The following is a 26282-nucleotide window of genomic DNA, read 5'->3' on the forward strand; positions in this document are numbered from 1 at the left end:
TTCACATATCTTTTTAATATCTGCTTAAAATCTTCGAATTCAAGGTATATATCTGATATATAAACCTCAATCATGTTTGTGTATTGGAACATTCTATTTCCATTGCAGGATTCACGGAAAACGCTTATGTCAGAACGCTTGACCAACGCTCGGTCAGCTCAAAAGCGATTACGTTTCTGAATAGGAAACGCCTATTCAGATGGGCAACGCTCAAGAACGCGCGTGCACTTAATCATTTACAGTTCTCCTCATCGAAGAACCGATTCGCCGACTCGTGTAACCGAGTTTAAATGCGCCCGAGTTTAATGCGCGTTCGGACTGACCAAGTCGAATTATTCGACTGATTGGCGACCGATTGATTCGTGCATCGAAATAATGGGTCGACTCTATTTCAATACAGCTACGATTAACTTTAGTCTCTTGTGCTCGATGAGATAAGTATTTTGCCAGATTTTTTTCTGTTACACATTTAGACATCGGATTGCAATTTTAAAAGAGTTTTTCATCTCTGCAATTTACGATATTTCATATAAAAAATTCAGAATTAAATTGCTTTACGGCAATCTCGAACTTCTTGAGATTTTAAAATCGAGATTTTTTTAACTCTCTGTTTCTTCTTATTTTTACATTTATTGAATGTTCGCATTTGAGTGTCAGAGTCTACGAAATAAAACTTTCTGCACTGTTTTATTCATAGAATATACGCTTGATTGCCAATTTTTACAGTTGTTATTGCTACCGTGTATATTTGATTTTTATGTTTTACATACCAAAAGAAAAATTATTTGCATGCAGATAATCGTAGTTATTTGATTTTATATTAAATAAAGACCAATTAGTTTGGATTGATCTTAATGAGCGATTTGATAAAACGTATTACGATGTGCTACAAATAATTCGCAATCTTTATATCTTTATGATTCTATTTGAAATAAAAATTTGCATTATTATCCTCGAAGTGAACGCTCACATAAAACTGTTTTTTATGTTAATCCGCTAAAATGAAATTTTTAGATGTGAGAATAACTCATTTTTTATTTTTATTTAAATTTTTTTCAAACTTCTGGAAGTCTAAAAATGCATGAATAGAATTCAATGATAGATAACACATATACTCCGAGCATACGTCAAATGTTATATCGAATTTTAACAATTTATAAAGACGGGACAATTTGCGTAAGGTATTCCATGCTCGGAAAAGCGCGAGGAGATATATTCGACTCGGTTGAGTTTCACCGCGATCGAGATTTCTTCGGTGCCGCCGATTCGTTCCGGCTGGACGAGCCACAGGAACGAAGGAACGAAAATAAAAAGCTCGTAACGAGACCGCTTCGAGGCGGGGGAGTGAGAAAGGGAGACGCGGCGGTGTTGCCGCACCCCGAACAAGAAACTCGATTGAAAAGTTTCCGCTCGTCCCGCGACGAAAGATAGTTTTCCGCAGTCGAGTCTGCGCGCCCTCGCGGGGCTGTCGATGGACCGTTCGCATCCGAGGCGAGAACATTTTCAGGGCGAGTTTCCCTCCCCCCCCCCGCCAAGATTCCCCGTGAAGATGAAGGCTCGTTATTTCCGCCGGCAGTCACACGACGCCGGTGTAAATAAGGTATGGCGAACCCGGAACGCCACGTGCGCACCGCATCTCGTAATAGTCAAACGAACGGTCTGACTTCCTTCCGCTAGTCTCACTTGTCTGCGGATGTCTGCCATCCGTACGGATGAACTACTGCCGTTGCGTCTGCACCGCAAATCACTCGCACAGGATGATTCAGATTTAACCCTCAGACGCGTGTGTAGATTACTGGGATGAGAGCCAGGAACAGGATATAATAACGAGACAAAGTTATATAATGTTATTCGTTGTTCATAGTTATATTTCTCTGACGATTTAAGGAAACTTTCAAAGCGGATCGTTTGTTGAAACGTTCTAGAATCAGCCCGCATAATAAATATAATTATTCTCTCTGTTCTTTCTGCTCTCTGAGAAGAAGTGCACACGCAGAAATTCAATTTCGACTTGAAATTGACAAAGAAAGGAAATTCCGTTATCTATGTGCACCCTTGAAACTTAATTCGTTGAGATGAGTTTAATCTCCGATGTTAAATATCTTCGCAATTAAATCTCCCTTCAAATATTTGCTAAGAAAAGGTCGAAGAAAAGGTCTGTCATTAAAAAGATGTTGACACAGAATGAGATTAAATTGCAGTAAATATACGCATCTACATCAAAGTAGAAAACTGTTTTTTTTTTCCTAAGATAATTAATAACGTGCAAAAAAATTAATCGACAAGTAGTACGAAATTTTTTTGGAATAGAGCGAAACTACAATCAACTTTTCTCCCGTCTCTTTTCTTATTAAACGATACTGCAATTTTTACTCAGTTTACAGTTAAAGTTAACCTCCCCCCCTCTTCCGCAATCTAACTTCGTTCTGCGGTAGTTTGATGTACAGTAAAAACTTTAATACAGAGTGTTTCCGTCACTAATAATTTTTCTTGTATGTTTGTCCGCTATTGGATTTGTATCGTTTAAGCCCGTTAAATAATTTGTCTCATACGCAAAATTAATCTCGCGTGGCTACTTTATACGCGTTCGCGTAAACTCTAAAATTTTTTTTTTTTAACATCGTTGAATTTTCCCGATAAACGCCGATAAACGTTGATCATACGTGAGTGTGAAGAAGCGATCACACATTTAGGATCACACGTTCCGTTCGCGTTGCAAACGGAATCGATCCGCAATTTTCGATCGGTCGTCCGATGGATCGAGCCGTGTCACCACGAAGTTTCAAATTTCACGTGAAGTCGCGTGCGAAACGAGCCTGGCCACGAGAGGTTAGAGGGGGCTTACGCGAGCGACCGCGGTACAGGGAAACGAAACGAGAGGGTATACGGAAGAGAGAGAAAGCGAGGGAGAACAGAATGAGAGGGAGAAAAAGACAGACAGAGAGTGAATGAGAGGGAGGGAGGGAGAAAGAGAGAGAGAGAGAGAGAGAATAACGAGAGGGAAGGAGACCCTTTGGTCACGATGGTGCGCGTCGGCCCTACGACCCTCTGGCAACCACCCCTTCTCGTATGCCACCATCCAACGCGACCCTCCCTCTTGTACCCGGGTATACGTCCTCCTCCACCCCCCTCGCCCTAGTTTCCTTTCTCTCTCACTCCCTCTCTCTTTCCGTCTTTCTCTCTCTCTCTCTCTCTCTCTCCCTTCTGGCACGATGTAAGCTCGCTCCGTCGATCAATATTACTCTCTTCGAGCGCACCACGGCTCGTCTGAGCGCCAACCGAGCGCTATCATATTAAGTTCCGAGCACTTTGCTTCGAGCACTTGGAGGAGCTCCGGCACATCGCGAAAGTTTTCTCGCGCGAATACGCCGAGAGCGCGCGATATTATCTGTATCTCTCCCTCGTGACGGAGGCCGCGTCGCCATTTTTACGGTCGCGCGGGCCTCCCATCTATTTTCTTCGTCGAACGAAGCGAATGCAAATTTTTACTTATGCTCGATAAATTCTACCTCACCTGGGCGCCGCGCCGCGTCTCCCGTCGTTAGAAATTGCCTTTCCGTGATATATGCCCTCGATGAGAATTAACGCGAGCTTTCAGCTCCGAACGAGGGTGCTGTCAATTTGCGCGAAATCTGGGAAAAATGTTTTATTAGACGTGTAAAGAGACCTCGATTTTCCAGCCGTATTTCGGCGAGAGCGCGAGGAATAAAAAATTATTTTTTAAACGACGTTTCTGACTGACGCGAATCAAGGGATTTTTAACACTTAAATTCACCTGTTACCGGAGCATATTGCCTTTGGACCTTCACGTCGAAATTGTTCCACCGAAACAATGGTTAACAGCCTGCATTGCGGCGCGAAGTTACTCCATTCTTTTTAGTCGAATAAATCTAAACCCATATTACGGTAAGTGTTTCTCCTCAATTTTTGTTCGCGCTCGCGCGAAGGAAGCATTGTGTGTACCGCGAGCGTTTTGCCGCGAAAACTCGCAAGCATCGCTCCGCTAAGTTTTCCTTGGGATTTTATCCGCCCGGGATATAAGGCGGCCCGGAAACAATGCTATCGATGCACATGCGATATGCGGACGCTCTTAAAAGTTTACTTAGGGTGGGAGGGAAGACGCGACTGGTACACGTTCAAACCCCTATTGCACATTTTCTGCAGGGATGATTGAGTCACACAATGATTTGGGCTTAGCAAGCTCATGGACCCGAGTTCAATGCACCGTGGACACCCACATGCATTTCTAAATCATATATATACACACACGTTTCTGTGAGAGTGAGGCAAGAACGTAATTTAAAATTAATAAGAGAAGAATAAAAGGTAGATCTTATACATTTAATACAAACGGCAGAAGCTAAAGCTTATTTTAATAAATACAATTATGATGTATGTAAAAGATTTCTCTTTTCAATTTTTTTAATATGTACGATTTTCTGAGTAATTTTATTAAATGATATCACGACTGAATAATAATACAGTTTATTTTTTTATAAACATTTTAAGAGATGTATTAATGCACTACAACTGTTTTGTTTGATACTGTATTGCGGATTACATTTTCTATTATTAACGTATAAAATTATACCTAATGTAAGAAATCTATTTAATATATATATTTTATTATCAAAATGCATTTGCAAATAAACAATGAACATGTTTTTAAACTTAGATATTTTATTATATGTACTCTTATGAATATAATAAAGCTTGAATCAATTGCATTTGTAAATAAACAAAGAAAATGTTTTTAAATTCAGATATTGAATTTTATTATATGTACATGCTTACAAATATAATAAAGCTCGAATCAAAAATAAATTGAAAATAACAAAGAAGTTAAACATTGTCTTTTACTACAAAACTACAAAACAATTAAATTAAAATCTATGAAAGATAGACTGTGTCATTTTAGTGTTGCAATTTAATGAAATGAAGTTCGATTTATCCACTATAATTAACAAAATAATTTGGTTTTCCTGCTTTATAAATATTTTAGTGTTTATAAGATGTCCGTAAATACATGTACTTTATGATTGGATTCCGCGCTGATTTGCGATTATACGTTTCATCTATGAAATGCTAAAATCTCGCGCATAATGCGACATCGAATTCGCATTTAATGAAATCGCGGAATGAGAAGGGAGAGGTAGGAAGGGGAGGCAATGTGATCGTAAAATTTCTTCGTCGCGGATGCGCCGAAATTATATGCCGAACCACTAGAAAGGTAAACGATACTCGTGTTTTGAATACGTATAAGCCCCCGGGTCGTGACCCGGCCGTAAAAATTCGCGACACGGCAACCCGCCGTCGTAGAAATGGCACTTAATCCGCGTCGCCGCGCCCGGAGTATCGACGTTTCGGAAAGAGCTCTCGACTCCAGACTTTTCGCGAAAGTACAAACTTATGAACAGGAAATGGCGACATTTAATTCAAACCGCAACTCCTTTTCCCACGAATTCTTGAATATAGTAAAGTCATCTACGATGGCGCATCTATCGTGTTCCTCATTAAAGAAAGCTTTAATTCTATAAAACCATACGCTTACAGTAGGCTTATTATAAGCTTATTATTCACGTAAAATTATTCGATTAGGGACTATAATGTTTAATGCGACTCAATGAATAATAGATTTAGACATTATTATTTTATTCAACGCTTTCCATTAAGTACTCTATGGTTACATGTACATGATAATATAATTTAGCTTATTAATATCCCATATTGAATTAATTAACCGTGACAAAAGAGGAAAATTATTCTATTCATGTCCCTACATGAACTATCAGCATTTCAGCTTATTTTAGATTTTTCATTAATCATGTATGATTAATGCAAAAACTTCAGGATTAATTGTCACATTCCTCCAAGTTTATTTAAATCTGAAGGAATTGTAGACAGGATAATTTTGCAACCATAAGCAAATCTATGACTGACGCGAAAGAGAATTGTTTACAATGAGATAAAGTTTGGTAATAATAATTAAGTCTTGATGATAGTTTAAGCTTTGGTGAAATAATTTCAATTAAACATTCTATTAATACAATCGAATATTTAATAATCGTTTATAGTAATCGATTGATTACTATATCTGATTATTATTAACATAATTACTAAAATTATTAAATACATTAATTAAACATTTAATTGATATAATTTCGCTAAAGCTTAATGATTGTTACCAATCTTTTTTTCGCTGCGTATACGCGTACAGACAGTTTGTGCTGGCTGGTGTATCCATCGCGATAGGATCGATTCTCGGTGTCGTAAACCTTAACAATTTCAAGTAGAAAACGTAGAGGCGTACCTCACGCAAGTAACAACGCGGGGCACATGCGTCCCTAATGCATTAAGACAACTTTTTCTTTCACAACGAATATGGGCGCAACCCACTTTCCGCCAGGCGCGAAGCCGCGGATGGAGTTTCAGGCACAAAGGCGCGACGCGCTGATAATGTTACATACATAAGCCGTAAAGAAGAAATTTTATAGGAGGGCGAAAGGAAGGGAAAAAGTAGGAGATATTTTATACGGCCGATTCCCCGTTTCCGAAAGGGATTTTTTCGCGCGAAGTTCTTTCTTTCTTTCATAGACGTAATACGGAAATAATAATACTCGGTCGTGTCGTCTGTTACGTCGATTACGAAAGAAACAACTTTGTAAAAAATTGACTCGACGTAACTTTTCCATTCGAGTAATTCATGCGCGAGTTACTGGCTCATTGAGAAAGACGGCTATAATATTTCATTCGCTTCTGAAGAAGAAACTGCAAAGAGCTTTCCACAATGGGAATGTAACTCGGTTTTATTATAACTCGCACGAGCTAAATCCAATATCGCTCTTAGTGCTCTACATATGGATAAACGGCGGCGATGGAATTCGAGGATCCGAGAGAGAAATGATTTGTGGCGCGCCGATAACGTCGGGCAATCCGATACGATGTGACGTACGAAGCACGCAAACCGTGTTTTTAGCATACGTTGATGCTGAAAAGCGAGCGATCCCAGCAGCAGTGGCCGGAATATCTCTTGACCCATGTCTCTCCTTCTCTCTCTCTCTCTCTCTCTCTTTCTCTCTCACAAAACTGCGCGCCCCGCGCCGATAATCCGTGACGCGAATTTCTCGTTCGATTTTATGGCACAAGACGATTTTATTGTGCGACGCGCGTTGTCCGCGGTTATCGGGAGCAATGATAAATTTTCAGATACCATCTCGAATTCTTGCCTCGATATCGAGAGGACGAATGACACCGATGGATGGGGGTGTCCCGCAGGGATATTTCGCTTTTGTGTCGCGGCCATTTTAAAGAAGCTGATGAAATACACAGAGCGGCTTATGGTTCTATAATATTCTCAGATCGGCTTAAATTCCGAAGTTATATATTATAGTATCTGTAACTTTAATCTCATAGATAAAAATAGAAAGTTTAGAGATTGAAGTGTAATCCATCATTTAATCACATTTCGAAATAACGTCGACAAGGGAGATTATATTGATAGAATAATTTTTTTAAAATTTAGTTTTATATATATATTTCTTTAGATACTGTAGCAAAATTCTTATTTCTATACAAAGTTAAATTGCGAGGCCGATTGTCTTATCTTAATTCAAACATTGTAAATATTTTTGCGATCAAGTTTACATGCAGGGGAAAGGCAGGAGGAGGGGGGGATAAGATAACAAAGTGGGTACGATAACAAGTCGCTAATTTTTCTAAACTAACGATAGATATCGACCCGATGTTGAACTCATTAAAGGCTTTAGATAATAGTAGATTATCTGTGGTAGTTTGGTTTTAATCGGTCCACAAAAGTGAATAATAAAATAAGAAATATGTTTTAGGTACATCCATGCGTAACTTTTTGGCATTTGTTTATAGGGAATGACGTAATTATAAATACTTTCGATTTTTTAATAAAATCATGATATAGTATACTTAAAAACGCACATATTAGTGCATTCATTTTTAATTTTCTATAGTGTTTTATTAAATAAATAAGTGAATACTATGATTGCGGTTAAGATGACGGATGATGTCAAATGATGCATTTATACTTGCAGATTGTGTTCTGCAACGATCGTAATTGCGTTAATGTTATGCAAATTAAATTTATAATTTATGATACTGATTACACTGGTAATCTGTAAGTAAATTTTATCATATGCAATTTATTGATTTCGTTATTTTAAAAAAATAAAATAGTTCTATTATTAATATAATATAATATTAAATAAATAAGAAAATTTATCTTTATACAGATCATTATTTTTACATCATCACATAAATTAGGAAAAATTACAAACCTTAATGTCGTTATCTTACCCCCTTTCCCTTACATACACTGCAGATTAGTTGTGATATTTCAATTTTTATAATATTTTATCGCCTGTAGTATCACATTTACACAATGATAATTTTATGTTATTTTGTTTCATGCAATATAAGACGATATAGCATTTTCAGTTGCATCATTTTATTGTAAATTACTTTTATTTATTTAATTCTTTTTTATTTTCATATTTTTAACTAAGTATTAAATAGTATAATTGACTAAACCAATGTCACGAAGAATTGACGAGAAAAACTTTAATGAATCAAAATTATTCGAGTATAAAATGCCTTAATTTGATGAACGAGAAGATCGCCACGCGCATAATTACTACAAACCCTACGATTATCATCTCGCACAGTTTAAAAACATTCACGCGCACGATACCCGCGACCATCGTCGGATCTCGAGACATTTATAAGAGAAAGTCGACTCTTTATCGGAAATCTCATACAAATGTAAAAGCATGTGAGCCGTCAGGCTTACGCCCTATCTCACGTCGAGCATTACGAGCCTCCGTCAAGTATAACATCGATAAGAGGCACGGAGGTGCGTACTCACAGTTGTCATTCTTGCCGTCGACGCGGCCGGCACGCTGGCACAGCACGAGCGCCAGGAGCAGGAGGGCTCGTGTGCCCCCCGCTAGGCACATCCCTGCGGTGGCCTTATCGTTATCGGCACGCGCACATCGTCCACACCACCCCCGCGCAAAAGGCACAGATAGGGATCGTCGTCTCCTTCCCTCCGCGCGCGCCCGCCCGCACGCACGCACGCACGCACGCACGCACGTTTATTCACCACGACGAAGCAACCGCACCCCGCGACGTGTCCCGCGCGACTGAGCGCCTCCCGCTCAGTGCGATTTTACGCGCGAACCGCCCCCACACACATCGTTTCCCAGCCGTCGACGTAATCGTCGTGGTCGTCGTCGTCGTCGTCGTCGTCGACGTTGAAGTGAAGGAGAAAGAGAGAAACTGACTGAGAGAGAGAGAGAGAGCTCGCGCACGCGCCCTACGAAACTCGAGAAGGGTGTGGATGTGGACGGGGGTTGAAAGGACGTACTACGCCGACACCCACGCTCATTGTTGAGGCGAGTTAATGAGGACGAGCGTAACCGGCTTTTCGACCGGATTACGCAGCGCGACGCGACGCGGACGCGCGAAACGTATATCGTCGCCCGGAAAATGCGGAGGGAAACGGCGATGACGATTGGCTTGGGAACAGGAGGGAATCCCAAATGAGATCGTTTGCCTCGATGTTGTGTTCAGCTTGAGAAACGTAATCAGATATGCAATTGCAGATCGTGGTATTAAGTCCTTCCCTCGTTAAACGAATGGACGATCGATCGTGGCGCCAAGCAAATGAAAATACACTTGTACATAATATGACACGTACAAAAATATATTAATACAAAATGTATGACACTCACTCCCGCGTGACGTATGTCTAAACTAAATATTGACAGAATTGGAAAAATTATTCAAAAATATGAACTTTCATTGAAATGTTTGCAAATTAGTCGCGCTTTGAAAATACGTATGACGACAGGAATAACGGAGAGTTATAACTTCAAGCTTGTATATCTCCGGAAAATGAATAAGTGTAATTATACAAATTATAATCGCAACCTGAGACTGTGAATACACGAGAGCTGAGCTTTCGAGCGACGAATGTCGCGGCGAATAACTTTAAGGTGAACTTCGACGCGTGTTATCCCGGCGTTCTAAATATCGTCACGCAGCCATAACCCGCGAGCGCACAACGTGCTCCTCGGGCGGAGCCAGATGCTGCATGCGGAAGTTACAACGCCGGTTACACGCTTCCCCCTTCCCGCTCCCTCCCGCGGAAGCTGCGAGTCGCGACGAACTTCCCCATTCAATTTCGAGGAAATTTAGAATTCGCCGCGGAGCCGTCGACCCCTCGCCTCGTCGCGTGTCGACGGATCGGGTGACAGAAAAGTGGAGGAATTGCAAATCTTGACCGCATGACTCTCGCGCGAGTCGCCACGCGCGGAGGGAAGTTTCCGCGGATCCTGGAAGCGGATGCGGATTGTCGTCGGTGCATACGAAGTTATAATACCTCGGCGCCGAACCATGAAGTCGAACGAGGAAAGATGGGAAACCGTCAAAGTGCCAGGTGCGCTTTCGCAGCGTTCTCGCTGCTGCGCGTTACGAATATATAAGAAAATTGAAATCGCTGATATTACACGGATAGCAGTGAAAATAAAATAGAACGTCGGACATGTGTAAAAGAAATCGATTATTGAAGGAGGAGAATGTATACGTATTCAAATTTTATATAGGTTTTTGTGTGCACGTTTTGTTCCGAAGACTCCCTGACACTTTAAAAATTTATAGATTACGAAAGTATTATTCACAGGCGAGACAAAATTTTCAGTGAAACAATTCTGCTACTCTTGGAAATGCGCAAAGTGTAACTTAATTATTTAATGAGAAATTTGTTTGTCATAGAATTTAATTATTGAAATTAATGAATATTTTTTGAAAAGGAGACGATAAAGTAGATTATTTATCTACAAATTAATTAACGTCATGCTATTACAAATAAATTACTATACTTATTTACTACTACATGATAGTTAAATTAAAAATATCATACATAGAAGTAATTAAGAAGCCTTTTGTTTGTACGGTAAGTACGTCAACAAATTACAGTCAGTGAAAAAAAAAATAATTTAGGCATCTTAATCGTCAGGGACGACTGGATTCAGGCAACGAGCGATTAAAACCCTTTCCTTTTAGGCGGAAAATTAGATTGCCGTCGGTGGACGGGGGTAACGGGCGAGGTGACGAGATTAAGAAGTCGTCTGCGGAAAACTAAGGAGGTACGAAAAGTCGCCGTGGTAAATCTCATTTTATAAGCGACGCGAATGAGTTATTGTCCAACGACCAGTCGATTCTCCCTCCGTTCCGAAAAGTGCTCTCGTCGTCGAAAAATCCCCGCAAAAAAATATTCCGCGATTGTTGCTATGAAGTTCGATCGTATAATTTTCTTTCGGAATTGCTAGGGTGAATTTTTCCCGCGAATTTTTCGAGTTTGCCATCAGATACAGAGCGTCGGGAATCTCATTCGCGCGCGCAAATGGGATTTGATCTAATGTGGAAAAGGCGTAGATAGTGTTCACTGATAATTCCGCGATCGATTTTTTTCGACGAGGTCGTGCTATCTTCGTAAAAGATCTCAGAATAATACGGAAATTCTTATATCGCGATGAAAGTGTTAATATTTTATATCTTCATTGACAACTGAGGAAGAAACTGATGCATATTTTATCATCGCTGACATATGCTCCGCGTAATCGTACGCGAGCGGCGCGAAACTGGTACATTTTTTAAATTTTTATCTCGTGAAAAATTGTTAAAAAAGTTAGCATTTGCATGGCAGATTCATGTTAAGAGACATTTGAAAAATTATTCGTGCAGTTATTCGCGTAAATTACACTTACGCATCGAAATTCACAACGTCTCGTAAACGTCTCTTCCAGATTGATTGTTTTAACTAAGTTTCCATTGTGTGACAATTGTTTAGCAAACTGGAAGAATCGTTGTTGAAGAATGTAAAGATGATTAATGAATGAAATGCATTATCGTGACGTCGATGATTACACGATTACACATAAATCTACAGAAAAGGTCACAATCCAGTCAATAAAATCCCGGCCAACTTTTACAATACCACAATTTCTAGCTCCGCGGATCGTCATACCGTGGCGTCATACAAGCGAGAAAAATCGATAACATACGACGTGTCCATCATATCCATCGTGATGTCGTGAAGCGATGACACGACACATATCGTAGCCAGTCAAAGGGTTAAATCGATACCACGATTTCAGACTATATCGAGAAACCCTTCGAATGGCCACAGTGGTAAAATATGTAAAATATCAATCTTATATTTTATAAACGTGAGATTCATTATTAATAAACACTCTGCGGTCAGCCAAATAAATTATTATGTAATATATATATAATTGTTTTGTATTCTCTAAGTGATATTATTTACGTACTTTTTTTATAATTTAACCTACGAAGTTCATTAACGCTAATTATTGTTATTTGTCGATAATATATCACAAAATAATATAAACTCTAAGAAGCATTGTAATAATCAATATTACGGGTGCGGAAGCTGTCTTGACAGTTGTAAAAATTATTATATTTCTCAGTCATCTCCATTGCGCATCATTTTGCTTGTCTTGCTCTGCTTTTGTCTCGTACCGCTTTACGTATCAGCGACCGTAAAAATCTCTTTTACATAATCCGCAAACGTTTTATTACGCTTTTGAAGCGCCACTTATTAACAGGTCTTTTCTCTCTTTTATCATATTTCTCAATCTAGTTTTCATCGCGCGACGGCTTTTCGCGTACGCTGAAAAAAAAGCTTACAGTGTTACGTATTTTAATAGCAGCGCTTTAAATTAGTATCTCGGTATTAAAGCGAACTCTCTCCATCGCCTCGGGTAGTTTTGCAGCGAGGCATTAAATCGGACGTTGTAACGCGAAATTTCGTTTTACAAAATTAAATCGGGAATGTGCATTCGGAAGAATGTAGCCACGCTCGCAGCCGCGAACTATCACGCTCGTACTCTCATTCGGATTACGTTTACCGATTAATTAATCTTAATCTCGATTAACTGGAACACAAAAGGAACTGTGAACATTCATTACTCTCTTGTATATTGTTTTTGAGTAAGCAAATTTCTACTAAAATTACAAAGATGACAAAGCAGCTGAGATTACACAGTTACAAAAATTTTCCTACTAAATATTTACCTTTACACAACCAGGTCAAAATAATTTTCTTGTATTAAGTTTGATGTTAACTTTTATCTAAAAGAGATTCAGATTATTATTCTTTTTGCCGTTCAATTATTAGAGAAATAAAATTGTAAAGAAATAAATTTTTTGAAATAAATTTTTTTATGGCGTATATATTTGTAAAATTATAATCTAGAGTAATATTGAAAACGAAAAGCATGGACGGGAAGAAATAAAACGATTGAGAGGGCATTTGAAGATTAGGTTTGCCCCGTTTCCGATGCATTTCCTTTTTGATGTTATTCTCAATCGTAATTCCAGTACATTCCAAGATTATTCCATCTATCAAGGCCAAAGAAAATTTAGATTTTTTTTAATGCATTAACTCAGATCTTTCTTTACTAATCGGAAAAAAAAGATCAAAATGGCCTTGATTTTTTTTAGAGATCAAAGTCAATCGAAAATTGTATGGAACTGACTGTGTAAAGGTAAACATTTACCTTATATCCTTATCTCATTATTAACTTTGATAATTAAATTAATATTTGATTATCATAACTATGGTTATCGTGATTATTCACAATGAAAAAAAAAGTTGTTGAATTTATTCTATATTTAATTGCAAAGGTCAGATTTGCTACAATTTGTAATTGAATCTGAAAGAGACGTACGAAGTCAATTAAATTCACCTTATATGCGACGGGGACAAAAATTAATTAAAATGGAAATTACGAGAAGAGAGAGGTGGCTAACACGTTCGATACGTGATGATCCCGGAATCTCTGTCTCTCTTAAGAACTGCACGGACGTATTCCTAATGGTACGCCATTTAAATAATTGCGCGTTCACGAAATAGCCGGACATTTTCTTTCTGCTTTCTTACGTTTCTTCTTTTTCTTCGTTCCACTTCTATTTTTTTTAGATCTCAGGAATAGTTGAACTCATCGAGTACCAGGAGTGGGAAAAATCGCGACATAAGCGCGAAGAAATCGAATCGCGTCCCCTCGCAATTGAAATGCAGAGAATATTATCGCTTTTATTTCAATTTGAGAAAAAGATCAGGGACAGTATTGAAATTCTGAAAGAGTACTTACAGACAGCGGATAATAGAATTATTTTTTTTCATATTTATATATATGTATAATATATTTTATGCTCACACTTCTGAAGTATAAAAAAATCAAGAGTTTAAATCTTAAGATATAAAATTGTCAAGAGAGAATACAAAAAGTGATATCTATAAAGGAAATATATATCGTTCTTTAAAAAAGGACATTTTTGGCTTATCAAAATTCTTTATTTTAAAAAATGATGAAAAAATATGAAAAAATCACAGGAGAAATGGAAAACATTGTACTTTATTATGATGTAAAGAACTTAAAAATATTCTTTATAATTTCGGAATTATAAATCTTTAAAGTGAAAAGTGATGCAACCTTCCTCTAATTACATGAATCAAATTCTAAGAGATAAGACCCGTGAAAGTTCTGAACACATCAATTATTTATTTAGTACTACTAAACCCACATGAGTTTCCCCGTTTACCACCAAAATAAGCATTATTCAAATCGCGCAATTATAAACCGTCTGTGCCTGCTTTCGTTAAATCTGCGAACGGGTGCACCGACGACGGTAGAACCACGATAATTCCGGTAAGATATTCCATATCTTTGAATAAATTTTGCGGATGTAATCCGCGTAAAGGTAGACGACCGGTTTTAAGTGCTCCGGCCGGGCTCGCGGAAATCGTTACCGCCGGTATTGTTAACGCGATGCATTCACACGCGAAACAAATTTGCACTCCGACGACGAGATTTGTCGCGATCGTTATCGACGCGATTGCATAGAGAGGGCCGACGGGTTGTCTTCCAAAATCATTTATACAGTCTGTTACATAGTCACGACCAGTTCCCGAGGGACGGAATTTCGATCAAATTTAGAATAATATAATTAAACACAGATGTTATCGAACACGAAAGTCGAAATTACTTAATTTTTTAAAGCGACCATTTTTGCGGGACTTTGAACATTCGTTAATTAACGATAATGGTGATAATAATAATAATTCTGTTCCTTCCCGGCTAAAAAATCGATTAATTTTTAACGATGTAATGAATTACAGCGAACAACTTGTTAATGTGTCATTGAAATAATTTATAGACACTTGCGAAACTCGACTCGTTTCATCGACCAAATTTAGCATCGCCGCCCTAAACTGCTTTTCGTGTAAGTTATTTTCGCATTGAGATCGCGTGCTTCGAACAATTGGATAATAATGTCGATCAATAGATTGATTTCTCAGGGAATTTTCCTAGTTTTGTTTTCATTACGTCTGTCTCTCTTTCTCTTTTTCTCTGTCTTTCCCGACGTCGTGTGACAAAAGGCAAACTCTTGACACTTCATTTGCCAATTCTTGCGAAAAATAGCGCAGGGTGCACACGTCGCGCAACGTTTTTCTCGCCCTCTTCAGCATGCGCAGGGAGAACCGCAGAATTGGATCACGCGTCCGTGTTTTACTTTTTATTTCTGTATCCGCGACGCTCGCGTGGCTTTCGCGATGCTAGGCACGCGTCGTCGCTGAAAATCTCGTTTCAGAATCGATTAGAGCCCGCCGCGGACATACCCACCCTCCTCTCCCGCTTTCCTTTTCCGAGTTTTGCGCTGCCTCTAAAAATGTCGACGAAAATTAATCGTCCGTAAGGCCGGGGCAATAATCGTAAGCATCGTCGTTACTTTCCGAAACACCTGGCCATTATTGGCCCTCGGCCGTTCTGATACTTGCCGCGAGGACGCGAAAAAGGCCGTTGAAACGTCAGGTGGTAACCTATGGCGTTAATCAAGCCTCCTAAAGTTGCTTTCTGAGTGTACCGAAACAGAGTGTGTGTGTGCGAAACCCCGAGAATCGATCGTTCGACGACAAACCCGCGCGTCGCAACGGAACGCTCGTGGAAAATATGATTTCGTAATTTCCCGAGATGTTAGATACGTTAAACTGATAAATCTCTAAGTTCATCGATTACCTTAGAATTAACTTTCACTCGGACTTCACGCGGCCGCTATTGTCCCGACCCACTTTTAAGTTTAAATTGGTTTCTTCTAACTTTATTTGCGCGCGCGAGACACCGCGTGGCATTTATACCGGGCCTTTAATTCTCTCTATTATTAAAAACTGCTCCGCGTTAAAAGCAAAATTGCATTAAAAAATAAAATGCAAAACTTGCACGCCCGGGTAGTACGAACTACTCAGAAGAGGCAGAAATGTCTCCGCTGTCTCCCAAGGTCAATAACACGTTTCACGAACGTGTACACCCTCTCCCGTCGCATCGAGGATTTTTCCACCCGGGCGGAATTTCATTTAATTAAAAGGGACCTCCACGCCCGCGTAATTCGGATAATACCGGCAAACATTCTGCCGATGGACGACGGTAATCGAGGCTCGACGTAATGCGAGCCTTAATCCCGGGATAATCTCACGGACGGACTATACGTTTCTATCTTCGAGATAACTGTCGCGCAATTCTGGCGGGTCCCGACGGAAAGATTAAAAACTTTCACCTCGGCAGGAGCAAAGGAATCCCGCGTCGTCCGCGTTTTGCGGAATTCCGCCGCGCCAGGCACGATTAACCGGGAGGCAGCAAATCGTCGAAAGCGCCCGATCGAGAAAGGATGAGTCGTTTGAGCCCGCGAGTTGATCGATCGGCGAGCGACATGGTCGCAAATTATTACTGGAGACGGCTAAAAAAGGAGTTGAGAGGACTCCTTCGAAGGAAGAAATATTATTCGCCTGTTTATTAATACGACGATACGGCAGATTTATGGAGTATTCAGACCGCACGCGATAAGGTAGTATTTGCATCTTTGAGCGAATTTTAATTTAAAATTCTCTAGAAATAAATCTGCGGTGAACCGTCGAAAGAATTTTGATTCTCTGACAACACACAAATATTCTGAAACATGCCTGAAACTATTTTTGGATTACAGAAACTTTTTTAATTGAAACGAAAAATTTGTTTATTTATATTAGAGATTTAAATTATTTATATTATTTTTAGAAATAAGAGTTTTCAAAGGTTCTTGACAGATGAAATTGCAAGTTAAAAATTTATTTTTGAAAATTAATCCCGTTACTCAGATTACAATAAAAATAACAGTTGCATTCTATTCGTATTCGTTTTATATCGTATTGATATTATTTCAAAAATTTTAAAATCTATCTCTAATATCTCACCGCATATACCCTGCACTTTAATTCTCATTCCCATCGCATTGATCCGCTGAAGTCGCCAGAAAAGAATTCGTCCTGGAATTTATTAAAAAAAAACCGGTAACTGGGTCTCGCACGAACTCCGACATTTGGCCGGTGAAAACATATGAAAATCTGGAGCACGCTTTTTTATACGAAATATCGATTTAGCGAACGCGCGGGGTGCGGATCGGGCGTAACTATTCGTGTTGCAATCTGGAACGCAGGCCGACTCGGCTTCGAAAACGGAAGTCGTCCATTCCGTTTTTATCGTCGATACCGGGAGGTGGAAAAAGGCAAATGAGACCGGAACGAGAGCGTCTTTCGAACAGACGGCGACGGCTACGGTTCAAATCTTTGCGTGCAAAGTGAATTAATTAAACTTTATTCAAAACGTACTCCCCGACCTTGGAATGCATAAAGTGCCTCCCTCCCTCTTCTCGATTTTCCCGCCTCGCGAACCCCCGGCGAAGTGCAACGAAAGAATGTCTCGGAATCAGAGCGCAAACAACAAATTAACCGGCTGACTCGAAGTTGTAACGAGTTTCAAGAACGTCGTCGCCGCCATTTGTTCCGGACACCTTACGGTGACTATGCTCAACTCACAATCAGTCCAGCCCTCCGTTTCCACCCCCATCGCTGCCTTTCTTGCCTCGGAGTAACGTCGGGAATAATTAAACGACCTGCAGACAGGTGCATTAACTGGCGAGCGGATACCCCATGACAGGAGAAAGAAAGATGTCTTCCCCGCGCGTAAATGTGACGATATAAAATTCCCGAATAAAAACTCTGAGCATATGAATAATTTTTATAAGCTATGTCATAATTAATTGTTGCGTCAGATGTTGCATTGGGTTTCTTCTTCGTGCAGGGACGTCAATCGGATGGAACGCGGGGAGTTCAGGGATGTGCGCAGTTTATAGGATTCGCCGTAAACAACCGTACGTTTCGATGCGAGCATAATAAATTGCAGACGTGCTTGACTCTTGTGCCGCAAAACCTTCAATTAATACCCGGGTTCGGGATAACCGCGATCGTTAACGGCAATTTCATTCACGTAACGGCAATTTCGTAGTGAAATTTGCGCGCGCGCGCGGCGGCGTACAGCGAGAGAACAGGCCAGCTCCCTATTTTCTTCGCGCGGCCGAAAGCTTCGGCGCGGTGGTGGCTTCACCTATCAAACGAAACAGCCATAAATCTTGCAAAATCGACCGCATACCACGGTAATGCAAACACGATCGATCACGAGTACGACATGAAAAGTCGCGTAATGTCTCCCCGGCGGAGCGCTCTCTCTCTCTCTCTCTCTCTCTTTTTTGTTTCATCGTTGGCTTTCGGAATACCTGAATTTTTATATGGATCCCCCCTCCCCCCCCGCGACACGGCCGAGTTCTCACGTAGCCAGTGGCGCAGCAAAGTGCGGCGAAATTGGACCACCGCCGAATTCACATGCATGACACCTTTATATAACACCGTCCGCGTGAATGCGCGATATTTTTCAGATTAATAGGTCAGCCGTCTTTAAATAGACGTGCGATTAAATTTTATACATATGGATTTTATACCCAAAACTTTGGAATCGGGAAGTATATTCACCACGTTTTCTTTCACCTTGAATGTCTTTCCGATAGAAAAATTCATGATATCACTTCGCCCACGGTCCTGCAATCCGCCGCTGCGCCTCTGTCCCTCGTCGGATCCGCTCGCCCGCGCTTCGGCGAGGGAAATATTCGACAATGATATATCGTGTTAAAGCGGACTGCGAGAGGAGGACGGAGAGGAGGAAACCGACGAAATTCGTATTAATACTTGTCAAAGGCAAGCAGCGAGGTAGAAACGCAAAAGATCGAGAGGCATTTCTCCGGTTACGTCGAGCGGACGATTCGCATTTTCTTTCGCGTTTTTCTTCGCGACTTCTCGAGAGTTTTTCCATCCTTCCGCCCCTTCCCCCCTCTTTTACGCTTCCTCCGTCGCGCGGTCCACCTGTGCATAAAGAGATGAAAGACGTGTATAAGCTAAGAGAAATGTTTCTGCGCAGATGCACCGACCGCTTTTTCCGCGTAACTACCGTTACACGGTCGTTCTCATCGTGCTCTTCAAGTTGGAGTCGCGAAAGACACCTTTTTGCACTCCTCAAGTTCTTCGTGTGGCGCGTGTACTTTATCTCGATGTACGTACAAGACGAGCGACGGTAGATGGAGGAAATGAGGAAGTTGATGGTCACAAGTGTTTTCTTTTAGCTAATATTCAATATGTTTGCACACTTACGAATCAAAGTACACTGTTTAATTCGTAATGTTAAATTGAATTATTTAATTTTTTAATTATTTACGAAAAGAATGGTTTTTGATGAGTCTAAAAAATTTAGGATATAGAAAATAATTTTGTTAAAACTATCAAAATAATTATGTGATTATGTAATATTAAACTGGCTGTTGAAATGTCAATTTTTTGTGGCATTATTTATCATACTTGAATTTTCTTTATAATTATGATTTATCGATAATTCAACGAAATTATTTTTAGACTTACATCTAACTAAATTTTTAGATACTTTAAGAAAATCGTTCTTTTTGTGTTTCTATATTGCTATTGTTACCTAGATGTAGGTCATTTAAATAAAACAATAGAGTTAAGCAGTTCAAATGTAATAAATTTGACTATAGTTTATTATTTACCAGGTACATACATTAATATAAAGCGCTGCTTGCTTTAAAACTGAACAGTTTAATTATAGAAGTATGTTAATTAAATATAGTTGTTTTTTTTTTAATGTAATGTTTTGTGTTAAAATAAGAAATTTCGACACACGAAAGTTATAAAAGATAACAATGTTAATTCAAGAAATTTACTTAAATTTTTTTATATTTAACAATCTATGTATATGCGACACATTTTCTCCCGGTTTTCTTTTTTGCGACAATAATCCATTAATTCGAAATTCAAAAAGGAACAGATTATTTAAAATATATATTTATTTCGTAACGCATTTTATCTTTTGTGTGAAAAGACGATGAATGAGTCAATAAGGACATCTTTGTCCGACAGATTTCATTGTGTAAGCTTCTGTAGTCGTATAATTATTGCTCTCGTAATTTTCCACTGACTGCTTTCTATTCAATAATTTATACGACCGATATGATATGCGTTCGCAGCTCGCGCGCTAACTACACAACGTTATCGTTGATCGGGTTAACGCATTTTTCTCAGCATGACGCGCGAGATTTTCGAAGCGACGAAAAGCTGACGCTTTCTTAAGGGATGCGAAACTTTATCGGCGCGGAAGGATTGATTTAAAGTTAATGGCAGGTGACTGGCAGGATGGAAAGTGAGGTGTTGCAGGCAGAAGGTGGGAGAAAACCTCTTCGGCTCCTCCGATACTCCATCAGCTTCCTGTTCCAGTATCTTACCGGTGGAATCCAATTACCAATTTATTTTCAGGGACATCATCGAGCCAAGGGAGGGAAGTAATCGCGCGAGAAAACCCTATCCTCTCTCGAAAGAGCACACCGCATGCAACGAAACTGCCGGACATCCCGTTCGGACGATTTGAAAAAAAAGTAAACTGTAGGTTTCCTTTTTCTTCGCCGAGCACTTGATGTAATTACTTCGCCGCATTAAATCCCTCCGCGCCGGTCATTCATGGGTCATAATGTAGACGCCGTCATTGTGTGCACTGCAATTATGCGGCGGGTATTTTTTTCAACCGTGTCGCGCACAATATTTTTACCGTGCCGTGAATACCACCCGCGGGACAATAGTCGTTGAATTGAATGGAGCTTTTATTTATATATCAGCTTCATTATTTATGCTACATCTATTTGTAGTCATGTCACTTATTTCCCGGATCAGGTTCACTGAGGTTTCATACATTTTTTAATTCTCTAAAATCCTATAAATTTTCCGCTAGAGAGAGGACCGTGATTGCTACCAGTTGGTTTGACACCAGCAAAAGTAACGTGATATATCTCACGGTACTGTCTTGAGAAGCAAAATTAACTGCCATCTCTCAGTAATAAGCAAAAAAAGATACTTTTCACCTTCACGCTTGAAAAATGATTTAGAAGTTGCAGTTTTAGGAAAAGTAGTAATGACAAAGAAGCATTATTTTAATCTCATTTTTGAAAATTTTGCCTTGACCTGACTTTTAATTAAATTACTTGTGTTGAAATATTGCAGGGAAATATGACGAGGACAAAGAATCGCGCGACATCATTATAAGGAAAGGAAAATACCTAGGATGGTGACGTATATATGCGAAGAAAACCGCAACGTTGGCCGACCACCTGCTCCAATTACGCTCATTAAATGTAAGTCACCCTTTACGAATACAACTTATCTCTTGCTTTCGTTAGAAAATTTCTACGAAAACATAACTGCTGCACAGTCACACGTTTCAATGCATACGCGAAGTTTCATATGGAAATTATTACGCTGAAATCTATTGAATACGCGAACCCAGGCTACGTTTACGAAATTTTTATATGAATGCATTTATCGTGATCTTCGAAAATAATGATGTAAAAAATCCCGAAGATCATAATTGTCTGCTTTCCATTTCTTCTCTTTTATTTTCCTTCGGCAATTATAATAATGTTTGATTACTTGATCAGTGAGAAGAGGAAGGAAGAGCGTTATTTAATATTAATTAACTTTATTAAAATAATCGTATTCTGTTCCTCGTTGCATTTCATTACAATGACGTAGTAATTGCTCTTGTTGCCCGTGCAGCAGCCCTCTTATTATTTTAACGTTATTAAAATGAACCGGTAGAGATGTTTAATTATGAATTTGAGGTAAATATGTACGTGGGGTGCGCGTAATACGGCAATTTGTGTGTGCCTGGCGCGTGCGTATGCGTGTACGTAAAAGCAACCGCATTATTAGATAAAACAGAAGGCCGGCGAAACGTATACGAATACAGATAGCAGACGAGTGCCAGCAGCCTCGCTGAGAAATACGGTTCTCTCGCTTATTATTGCCCGATTTATATGGAGTTTCGCTGACTACTAATAGATAGGGTTCCCGTATACACTTTACGAAGTATCTGGAAAGCGTGTAGCCATTTATGTATGACTACCACCACGAGTGGGTTGCTAAGACGACGACGCCTTTTCCGGCGAAACTTTGGGGAAACTCTCCCCGCCGTGCAACTCCATTCAGCTCACGTTCTTCAATAGCTTCAACAGCAATAACTTTTTCGCGAATACCGCAAAACGACGAGGCATTCGTAGATCGATGACTCCTCGCTTCCCCGAGATCGCTTTGGAGTTCCCTCTCGTCCCGATTGCAATTAAATTTTCATTATTCACTCGGCTCGATTGCGTTATGCGTTTCGTAAATGCAGTACTGACAGAGGGCTAAATCAATTTTGCATTTTAAATCCATACTGCAGCGAGTGACGCGTGAGATAAAGTCTGAATCTTCATGGATTCGCCACCCTCGATTGTTTTACGTATATATCAATTGACGTATTTGTAGAAATACGATAAGACGAAGATTAAATTTATCATTAATTTAATCAGTTTTAATAAATTTTGGAGAACTTTTAATGATTGAAATAAATTGAGTGCATAGAAAAATTTTCAATTCAATATTATATTATTATTTTTATCGTTCGTTATTTTCATTCACTGTTACACTTCGATTTAAATATATCGGCTCTCCGATATGATAGCAGAATTCTCTTTATTAATGTAAGCAAATCATGAACAAATACGACAAGCGCATGTAGGAAAATAAAAAATATTTTTATCAGAAAAAAAAACAGTACGACTTGCCTCGTTAAATTATTTTGATTTCACTTGCAGTCTACGCAAACAATTTTAACGATATTACGGTTTTATTTTGGGTTAACGGACCATCGAGAAGCGGGCTCGTCGGTCGTTCATAGAATCTGTAACATCCGCATCGGATCCGGGATATCCCTTAATCTCCCGCCCTTAATCCCGATTAACGAGAACGCAATCTTTTACCGAGCCGGTCCGGGTGTACGATAAAGAGGTCCCCAAGATAATTATAATTCCTGGCTTCCATTGTCTTTTAATAATTACGTCGGCAATATAACTTGTTAGATAAGATAAAATTGTGCCGGCTAATTATTATTAAAAAGTATTATTATACTCTAAGTTACTGCAATTTAATCTTCTCGGTAATACTGTATTTTATCAGAATGTATTAATATAAATTTTTAACCTAATATCTCTTTATATAATATAAATTCTTAATTTATATATTCTATCAGAATAGAAACCGTAACTTTTACGCATAGATAAAATATCAAGTGCGATTACATAGTACAATTTTTTTTATAGCTTTCCCAAACATTAGATTTATTATTTTCTCGTGACAAATTATTATTACATTAAACTGTTAGTTAACTCCTATCGTTCTTTCACGGGCATTTTTTTCTGTCCCGCTTGCAAAATTATGTCGTGAACCGCGTCACGTGAGCAAACAGCGAAATCCGCATCAGATTTTTCAATTCAATTCTCACAAACAGGTAAAACGCGCCCTGTTTCTACAACCATTTTCCAATTACAGCCGGTTGCATAAAAGCGCATATTGTTTGCCGTGCATTCGCGTCGCGCGATGTATGTACGTATGCGCGTCGCGATAACCGCGTAGCGATGCGATCGCGAGTTGCCGATAACTCAGACCTCCTGTATATTGTAATCGCGCCACTTTCGGTCGATATACACTGGATTCTGCCGTTATGCTATCATTTTAATCCTAAACTTGCCAACGTATAATATATGTCTTTATCCTTTATTATCTGAATTTGAAATTTTATTATTATTACCATGAAATTTCAAATTATTATTCCCGTAAAAAAAGTGTATTATATTTGTGGACTAAAAAGATAGAAAAGTTTTTTTTTATTCCACGGTTAGAAAAATTAAATTAAATGGGGATTTAAAAAATTCCTTAAAAATTTTTATCGCTATTCTGCATTCCTCACCATATCTTCATATTCATTTTGACGATGTAATTTTACGTCCATTTTCTTAATTCATCTCGGAAAAGGTATGAATATACAGTAGATTTATTATCACATAGAATTTTTTTTAATGGTCTTAATGCTGAGCATTAAAAATCGTAAGACCATTGAATAATTCTGCCGTAATGTTGTCTAGAATTTTATAACTCATAATGTGCATCCTCAAATAAAAGGCATAAAATATCGGCGATTAAATTTATAAAAATTTTTAAAGCGGAAGAGATATATTTAGTTAAAATTCTTTGTTAGCTATAATTGAAGATTAATAATTCAAAAGAATTAATGATTCAAGTATTTTTTAGAAGAAAATGTTAGACTGTTTTATAAATTGGTTAAACTAATTAATTTAAATTAATTAAACTTACCAATTTAAATTAATTCAATTTATTAATTTAAATTAATAAATTAAATATTGAAATTAATAGACACGTGTAAATGAGCAAGTAACACGCAATACATATCTTTTTTACTTGATCATGAAAAGCGACAAGACCGATAAATAATAGTGAACAGAGATTAATAATAAGAGAAGAAATTCTCAACTACACTTGCACACACATATGTAGATAATATGCTAATGCAGCTACCGAGCCGAGTTGCTACCCACTGCTAATTTTAGTTTCCCTAAGTCGCATATTCCACGTATTTCGCTAATTACTCGTGGCATTCATTACAATTTGCGACCCATCTTCTCATCTCGTCTCATTTTTTGCACTATTATCTTTTCTCATCTTGCTATTATTGTGTAAATTAATTAGTTCAATCTAACTTAAATTTTCTTTTACTAAATTATTTCACGTAATTATTTTTAACATTATCTATATTCAGTGTAAGCCAGATATATAATTTATCAACCAAGATTAATGATTGATGAAAGAACTGTAACTTTTTAACTTCTTGAAGTTATATTTTATGAATATTAATTTTACCGTATAAAACTTTGAAAGAGCGTAATAAACATTTTTAATTAATTTTTAAAGATGTTTTCTTTTATTTACTTTACGCAAAAATAAAAAGCCAGAAAATAATGTAAAAAATAATATATTATGATAAAATAATAAGTCTGAAAACCTACAAGCAACTCAAAATTAATTAAAATCGTAATTTACAGTTCTACTATTGTTGATGATATTTATCTTTTATGTGGAGAAAAGTTGTATTTTTGTATTTTTATCACGTCGTGAAATATGTAAATAAATATTTTTGTGTATTTTATAAAAATATTATAATCTGTACAGGATGAAAAGATTAAAACACGGTAATTAGAGGCCTTCGCAAAATGTATATTTTTTCCGTCGCAAAACCAGTTTATCACAGTATTACACGCCGTATTTACGACGGCACGATGTACACCGGTCGCCGGATACACGAGCTCGTTTCTATCGCGGGATTAAAGTACCCTTTGCGTCGGCCTTAAAACCGACGAGAGTAAGGGGCCAATTTGTTATGAGCCCCGGGGCAGAGGATGTGTACCGCCCTCGGCGATGACGGTCTCTACACATCACCGGTTATAATTCAATCAAGTACCATAAATCCGGCGAATAAAGTCGAACGGACAGAAGTCGCATGAAAATTTCAATTGCCAGGCAAAGTCGCGTTGCCGAGTGTGGAGATCGATTAAAAAGAAAAAAGTAACGCGAAAGGATTACAGCGTTTATTAATTCTAGTTTGGATTTATATTTTTTTTTTATACAATTTTAATATACAATGTTCCCACTTATTAATTGAATGATATTGCAATCGTTTCTTTTCTCCACGACAATAAACTTGTTACCTGTTGCGACAGATGTGTCGAGGGGAAGGGATGCATCGAATGGGCGCGCGCTGATCTGATTGCGCTGTTGCAAGTGCAACAGATTCGCTTGTAAACCGATCTCCGTCGTGGATTTCATTTATCTGGCCCCCGCGGCACTTTCCCCCCTTCTC

General features: G+C 38.6%; 2 protein-coding genes across 5 annotated transcripts in view; one reads left to right on the forward strand and one right to left on the reverse strand.

The window, feature by feature from the left end:
* Positions 1 to 26282, forward strand: part of LOC105837360 — a 184464-nt gene that overhangs the window by 72610 nt on the left and 85572 nt on the right. For all 3 annotated transcript variants that reach the window (XM_036289118.1, XM_036289119.1, XM_012682076.3), the window contains one exon: positions 21536 to 21666. In XM_036289118.1, coding sequence (XP_036145011.1) covers positions 21597 to 21666 — 70 coding nt within the window. In that variant the 5' untranslated portion in view covers positions 21536 to 21596. The remainder of the gene's footprint in view (positions 1 to 21535; positions 21667 to 26282) is intronic.
* Positions 1 to 26282, reverse strand: part of LOC105837359 — a 160407-nt gene that overhangs the window by 62705 nt on the left and 71420 nt on the right. The window contains exon 1 of one of the 2 annotated variants that reach the window (XM_012682075.3): positions 8894 to 10994. The exons of the other annotated variant lie outside the window; for it this stretch is intronic. Within the exon in view, the coding sequence (XP_012537529.1) occupies positions 8894 to 8984 (91 nt within the window). The 5' untranslated portion in view covers positions 8985 to 10994. Of the gene's footprint in view, positions 1 to 8893; positions 10995 to 26282 lie in introns of those variants that run through there. 2 annotated transcript variants of the gene reach the window in all.

This window comes from Monomorium pharaonis, chromosome 6 (genome assembly GCF_013373865.1).
Source record: "Monomorium pharaonis isolate MP-MQ-018 chromosome 6, ASM1337386v2, whole genome shotgun sequence".
In the NCBI taxonomy this organism is placed as follows: Eukaryota; Metazoa; Arthropoda; class Insecta; order Hymenoptera; family Formicidae; genus Monomorium; species Monomorium pharaonis.